The 7,224-nt window shown below is 49.7% G+C and overlaps 1 protein-coding gene across 1 annotated transcript; it reads right to left on the bottom strand.

Annotated features, from left to right (window-relative positions):
• Nucleotides 1-3,149: 3,149 nt before the first annotated feature.
• LOC133339378 (interferon alpha-inducible protein 27-like protein 2A) lies at nt 3,150-6,900 on the bottom strand. The gene is made up of 3 exons (XM_061547518.1): nt 6,751-6,900; nt 5,717-5,878; nt 3,150-3,969 (listed from the first exon to the last, which is right to left on the bottom strand). Exons 2-3 carry the CDS (start codon nt 5,838-5,840, stop codon nt 3,779-3,781), a joined length of 315 nt encoding a protein of 104 aa, XP_061403502.1. The 5' UTR covers nt 5,841-5,878; nt 6,751-6,900; the 3' UTR covers nt 3,150-3,778.
• Between the last annotated feature and the right edge of the window lie 324 nt (nt 6,901-7,224).

Raw genomic sequence — 7,224 nt, 5'->3', positions numbered from 1 at the left:
TGTGCAGAATCACGAACATCATTGCTTTCGTCGAGTGCCAAGGAAAAATCGGAAAGTTTTTTTGTGGAGTTTTGCAAATGCTGATGCAAATTGTCTCCCATTTCTTCAATCCTCCGTGTAATTGTAGGTCCTGAAAGACTCACTGTACTAAATAAATCGGCCTTCTCTGGACACATCTCTTTGGCAACAGAAAGAAGGCATTCTTTAACAAATTCTCCCTCCACGAATGGTCCGCCAGTGCACGCTATTAGCTTGGCAACTTGAAAACTTGCTCGCAGTGATGAAATATTTAGCTGCTTCTGCTTCACAAAAGTATTTTGCTGAGTTGTTAATGTATTTTTTAGTTTTAATATTTTATCTTTTCTCACTTCTCCGACCAAACAATCATATTTATCTTTATGTTGAGTTTCATAGTGTTGACGTAAATTGTATTCTTTGAACACAGACACTATATTCTGGCATATCAGACACACAGCTCTTTCCTTGTACTGCATGAAAAAGTAATCATAAGTCCACTATTCTTTGAATATCCTACACTCTGAGTCAATTTTTCTCTTTCTTGACATCATTGTTTCCTAGCGAGTCAAAATTGCTATTAGTAAAATACCAATATATATACAGCGCTACAAAAACAATATACCAGCAATAACTTTGCCCACACAGAGACATACAGACTGCACTGCCCATCAATGCAGTCTGATTGGGGGAACTCCGCTTTTACCCCAGGCTCACACTGGTGCGGGTGCCATTAGAAAGTTAATTACACCTGCAGTTTTGTTCACAGATCGCAGTACATCCCCAGCACACAGGAATATCACTGGGAGTGGATCCGAGGGGCAAGTGAGGAAGCTGAGGGAGGGAGAGCCAGTCAAGCACAGCCAGGGGAGGGCTGGCAGCCTTAGGCCTGGGGGCAAGTCCAGTCAATTGTCCCATTGAACCATTCACCAGCGCAGCCCAATGAGTGCCCACCGCCGCAACTCAATCAATGCTCACTAGCGCAGCCAAATCAGTACTCACCAGCGCAGCCAAATCAGTGCTCGCCACCGCAGCCCAATCAGTGCCCACCACCGCAGCCCAATGAGTGCTCACCAGCGCAGCCCAATTAGTGCTCACCAGCGCAGCCCAATTAGTGCTCACAAGCGCAGCCCAATTAGTGACCATGGGCCGGATAAATGTCCTCGGCGGGCCGCATGTGGCCCGCGGGCCATAGTTTGAGGACCCCTGATCTAGACCAACGAGACCACCTAGACCATCTAGACCAATGAGATGGTCTACACCATCTAGATTCTCTAGACCAATCTCGACAGTCTCGACCACGAAGACCGTCTAGACTAACTAGACCACGAAGAACGTCTAGACCACGAAGACCGTCTAGACCAAGTAGATCACGAAGACCGTCTAGACCAAGAAGACCGTCTAGACCAACTAGACCACGAAGACCGTCTAGACCAAGTAGACCGTCTAGACCAACTAGACCACAAAGACCGTCTAGACCAAGAAGACTGTCTAGACTAACTAGACCACGAAGACCGTGTAGACTAACTAGACCACGAAGACCGTCTAGACCAGGGGTCGGCAACCAAAATAACAAGAAGAGCCATTTCTTTCCAATTCGGTACAAAATTCAGTATTTCAAGAGCCGCAATGCATCTGAGTACATACTGTACATACGTACATATCGTCAAGAAGCAGCCCGTAAAGAGCCGCATGCGGCTCCGGAGCCGTAGGTTGCCGACCCCTGGTCTAGACCAAGTAGACCGTCTAGACTAACTAGACCACGAAGACCGTCTAGACCAAGAAGACCGTCTAGACTAACTAGACCACGAAGACCGTCTAGATCAAGTAGACCGTCTAGACAAACTAGACCACCGAGACCATCCAGACTGACTAGACCGTCTAGACCACACATATCCAAAGTCCGGCCCACGGGCCAATCACAGCCCGCGGTCAGATTTCATACGGCCCGCAGCTTCAGTCTTATAATGTGTTATTTATGGCTCGCTAGCTCTGTCAGAATAAATAAATCATAAAACTTTAAAGATGTAATTCCTCCTTTCCCCACACGGTGGCAGCACCATTCTAATGCTATCTGGCTCTGCATCCGTGCCGCGAACCCTTCTCGAATCATTTCTACGGTGACATAATATATCACAACGATGTGAGGTGGCTAAGTCGGGGGTCCGCACTGCAGCGATTTTTCTCTCTCAAAGAGGAAATTGGACATTTTTGGGTGAGAAGGGACAACCAATGGAAGAACTGTCCGATCCTGTATGGCTGGCAAATCTGGCTTTTTTGGTTGACATAACGAAGCATCTGAATGCGCTGAATGTTAATCTTCAAGGAAAAGATGCAGTGGTGAGCCAGCTATACACTCACATCAAGGCCTTTGGAACCAAACTGCAACTTTTCCAAAGACATTTGTCCCAAACAGAGCCCTGCACCACGCACTTCCCAGCTTTTAAAGAGGTCATTGACAGTTTCTCACAGGACAACATCGGTGCGCAAGTGAATAGTTATGCAACAGCTATCGCATCTCTTTCTGTGGAATTTAACAAACGCTTTAGGGACTTTGCAGTTATTGAAAAGGACATGTTGCTTTTCTCTTCTCCCTTCTCCGTGGACCCTGATGATGCTCCTCCACAGCTGCAGCTGGAGCTCATTAAGCTGCAGTGTGACGATGAGTGCCGCGGAAAACACCAGCAGTGTTCTCTTGTTGACTTTTACCGGCAGCTGGACAAAAGCCGGTTTCCAGAAATGCGGTCATTCGCTAAGAAAATGCTGAGCTTATTCAGCTCCACATATTTGTGTGAGCAAACATTCTCAGTCATGAACTTAAACAAGAACCAATTGAGGTCAAGGATGAGCGACTCCCACTTGCGTGACATTTTACGCATCTCAACCACTGCCCTCAAGCCAGACCTGGTCTCTTTACTGAAATCTAGATCTCAGTATCACCCTTCTCATTAGTGTCAGCAAGTTATCTGTTCCTTGATCAATCTAAAATTTAGTGTTTGCCACTATTAACAGTGAAAAGCCTAAAGCACACTAATACACTTGGACTTATGGCACTTGTTTTATTAAATTCTTGAATAAGATTTGGTTAAACTGTTGATGTTATGTACCTGTAGATGTGACACAAACTATTGCTTTCTGAAAGATCTTGTGAAAGACAAGGGCAAAATTCACTTGGTTTAAAGTTTAATGATAACAGACCACTTTGCATTACTTATAACTCCTGTTTAAAATGTTCATGAGGCAAAGATATTTAACTCATGGAAATTTAAGGTATTCTATACAGTTTTTTCAATGTTATCTGACTGAATGAAAGGCAGAATTGTGTATTTAGAGTTGTTCACGTCTGCCTGAGCGGCTTATATTTGGTTACATTGTCATTTGAAAAATAAAGGTAATTGTGACAATGATAATTGTTTTATAACGGTGTGTGTTTTCACGTAACTTTTGTGGTAAAAATGTCGGAAGGAACTATTGGCCCCCGGGCATCTTCACTTTATCAAATTTGGTCCCTCTTTGCAAAAAGTTTGGACACCCCTGGTCTAGACCGACTAAAGGAGGGAGAGGAAGGAGTTGAAATAAGAGTATTGGGAGGAAACAGAGGAAGCACAGGAATGAGAGGAAGCAGAGGAATAAGAGGCAGGAGGCAGAGGAGCTGCTACCTCAGCGTGGCCGACCGCGCCAACGGGAGGTGGTTCGTGAACCCCCTCGCACTGCTGCGGCCGGCCACGGTGAGCGCGCTCGCTGCCCTCTCAGCGCTGACTTCTCAGCGCTGCCCATCCTCATCGACGCTGCACACTTGCTGGCCTCCTCCCCCTCCTCCTCCCGTCTGCTTCTCCTCTTCCTGCTCCTCTCCTCCCGTCGGCTCCCTGTCGAAGGCGTTCACAGCCACCTTGGTGAAGAACGACCCACCTAGCCACAAGACGCCCTTTGCTGCCATACTCAGCCCACCCGCTCCTACGGTGGAGGGGTGGGGTGGGGCAGGGAGGAAGGGGAGGGGAGGAGAGGGGGACCGGGGGGGGGGGCAGTGGGGAAGAGGAGGGGGGGTAGAGGGGATGGGGGGAGAGGGGAGAGGAGGGGAGCGGTGGTTAACATCTCGCTACCCTGGCTACCTGGGGGGCCTTTGTCTCTGTGTACAATAGCCAGCACTTGCCCCTACAGCCGTGCTAGAGGCTACCTGGGGGTACCTTTGTCTCTGTGTATACGCTATTCGCTACTGCTAACAGCACTTGACCCTACAGCCCTGCTAGTGGCTACCTGAGGATACCTTTATCTTCGTATCTACTCGCGACTAATTACAGCACTAGCCCCCTTATGCCTTGCTAAAGGCTACCTGGGGGACCTTTGTCTGTGTCTCTGCGTGTGTTTATGTGTGTGTGTGTACCTGTGTGTGTGAGTGTCTGTACGGCAAAACAACCCTCTACCTCCTCGCAGTGCCGGACGGGCAACGCTGTCGTGCACAGTGCTGTGGGGGGGAGGTCCAATTCCGATTGGCCTCTCCCCTCATGCCGTCTGTGACCACCACAGCGGCTAAATGGGAGCTCTGGACGGGTGCGTGGGGCTGGTAGCCCCTCCACCTTCAATAATTGACCACTAAACCACGACTAAAATATCTAACTAATAAGCTTGTGCCGGAGGCCCCCGGGGGCCAGGCGTCTATGACGTTTCCTGGCCAAATCCCAATTGGCGGAGCCAGGAGATTGAATCGATATCCTCGGGGCTCATCCAGAAACAACGACAAGCCACTACGTGTGGCCACGTGGAATGTTCGAGTGCTCACTGCGGAGGAGAGGCTGCCACTCCTCTGTCGGGAGCTGGACTGGTACCACCTGGATCTCTGTGGCATTCAGGCGGTCTGGTGGACCGGCTCTGGCTCCTGTCACCATGAGGAGTGGACAGTCCTCTAATCGGGGCAGGAGACTGCCAAACAACAGGGTGTGGCTCTTCTTCTGAACAAAATAATGAAGGGGGTGTGGGAGCGTGGTGGTGAGGTGTGGGAAGCTGTAAGTCCCAGGCAACTTTGGGCTCGCCTTCCATCAACCGGAGGCGAGGAGTGGTGGTCGTGGTTACTTATGCCCCCACCGAAGACGAACATCCATGGTGGGATGCAGGCAAGGCCGATGAGTCAGATGCCTTCTATGACCTCCTGTCACAGGTGCTGACTAAGGTGGCCCCCTTGTTGGGTGACTTCAATGCCCGAGTTGGTTATGATGCTGGCACCTGGTCTGGAGTGATTGGAAGGCATGGGCCAAATCAGCTCAATAACAACGGCAGGAGGCTGCTAGATTTTTGTGCAGCCCATGGGCTCGTAATTACCAACACGCTGTTTCGGCATCGGCGCATCCACACAACATAATGGATGCATGCCGGGTCCAAGCAAGAACATCTGCTGGACTACATAGTGATGGATCAGCAGATGCGAGCCCATATCTTTGACACCAGGACCTACCGTGGAGCTGATCTGCCCTCTGACCATCGACTTGTGATCTGTAAGATGCGCCTGCCATTCTTTCACTCCAGTGGTGGGTGTACACCCAGGACCCCATTCCAACCTAAGGTGGCCTGGTCTCAGCTAGCTGATGAAAGTTGCCCCTACAGCCCTGCTAGAGGCCACCTGAGGGATCTTCATCTCTGCGTCTACTCTACTCACCACTACGCACAGCGCTGGCCAGAGGCCGTCCAGATCGAGGCCCTGCCTCCTTACCGACGGACTGCAGCGTGGCCACCAACCCTCCGGCCGCCACCGCTCCTCCGTTGGCTACCGCGGCCGAGGACATGATGGAAGAGGCGATGGAGCCGGCGACGATGCCTCCAGCGGAGAAGCCCATGCCTGCCACCACCACTGGGGCCAGAGCAACTGTGGCCGCTGGCTCACAACAAACAAACAACGGTGATGACGATGAGAAGGAGGAGGCTACTCGCTCACAACAACAATAATAAAGGACAATCGTGATGATGACAATGACGATCACAACAACAACAACAATCGTGATGACGGTGGTGGCAATAACAATGACGATAGCAACAAACAATGACGATTACAAACAAGGACAACAATAACAGTGATGAGGAGGCAACTATCTCACAACAGAGGTCGCAAACGGGTTTTGATTGCTTACCCGGCTACCCGTACTCGGCCGCACCAGGGTCGCAAACGGGTACCTGTACCCGGCCGGGTACGGGTAGCCGGGTATCGGGTAGGGTACGGGTACCCGGTTGCGACCTCTGTCTCACAACAATAACAACATCACCAACAACATCACCATCACACATTGTCACATCATCACACATCATCACACAGCGTCACACAGCGTCACCATCACACATCATCACCATCACACAGCGTCACACAGCGTCACCATCACACATCATCACCATCACACAGCGTCACACAGCGTCACCATCACACAGTGTCACACAACGTCACACAGCGTCACCATCACAGAGCATCACCATCACACAGCGTCACACAGCGTCACAGCAGCGTCACCACAGCATCACCACAGCGTCACCACCACACAGCATCACCATCACACATCGTCACCATCACACAGCGTCACATAGCGTCATCGCAGCGTCACCACCACACAGCATCACCATCACACAGCGTCACCATCACACAGCGTCACACAGCATCACCATCACACATCGTCACCATCACACAGCGTCACACAGCATCACCACAGCGTCACCACCAAACAAGCGATCACGTGGAGGTGTGGTGACGTCATCGCTTACCTCCTCCGGCTACAATGGCGCCAACCTTCAACCAGCTGGTCGACTTCTCCTCCTCCTCTGTGTGAGGGTTACACAGAGAGAGCGATCAGTTCTACGTACTCACACATACACACTACACTACTTTATACTACTACACTATATACTACTATATACTACTACACACTACTATACACTACTATATACTAGAACACACTACGACACTATACACTACTATATACTACACTTCTATAAACTACACTAATATGCAAAACACTACTATACACTACACTATACACGACTATACACGACTCACCTATACACTACACTACTACACACTACACTACAATACATTACGCTACTATACAATACACTACTATACACTACACTCTACACTACTATGTACTATACACTGGTCAACACATTTTTCTGGCATAAGGTATTTCAACGGTTTTAAGGTAATTTTGGGGTGCTGATTCTAAATCTGGCATCAGTTTT

Source organism: Lethenteron reissneri, unplaced genomic scaffold, assembly GCF_015708825.2.
Source record: "Lethenteron reissneri isolate LAM-NWPU_2019-01 unplaced genomic scaffold, ASM1570882v1 scaffold_1848, whole genome shotgun sequence".
NCBI classification, from domain to species: domain Eukaryota; kingdom Metazoa; phylum Chordata; class Hyperoartia; order Petromyzontiformes; family Petromyzontidae; genus Lethenteron; species Lethenteron reissneri.
This window is presented reverse-complemented; position numbering and strand designations above follow the sequence as displayed.

What these genes read in the sequence shown, in the direction of transcription:
- LOC133339378 (XM_061547518.1), bottom strand. Translation starts at nt 5,840, where the DNA reads ATGGGCTTCTCCGCTGGAGGCATCGTCGCCGGCTCCATCGCCTCTTCC. An exon ending in GGCCACGCTGCAGTCCGTCG is followed by an intron (nt 3,970 to 5,716) that starts GTAAGGAGGCAG and finishes CCTCCACCGTAG; the next exon opens with GAGCGGGTGGGCTGAGTATG.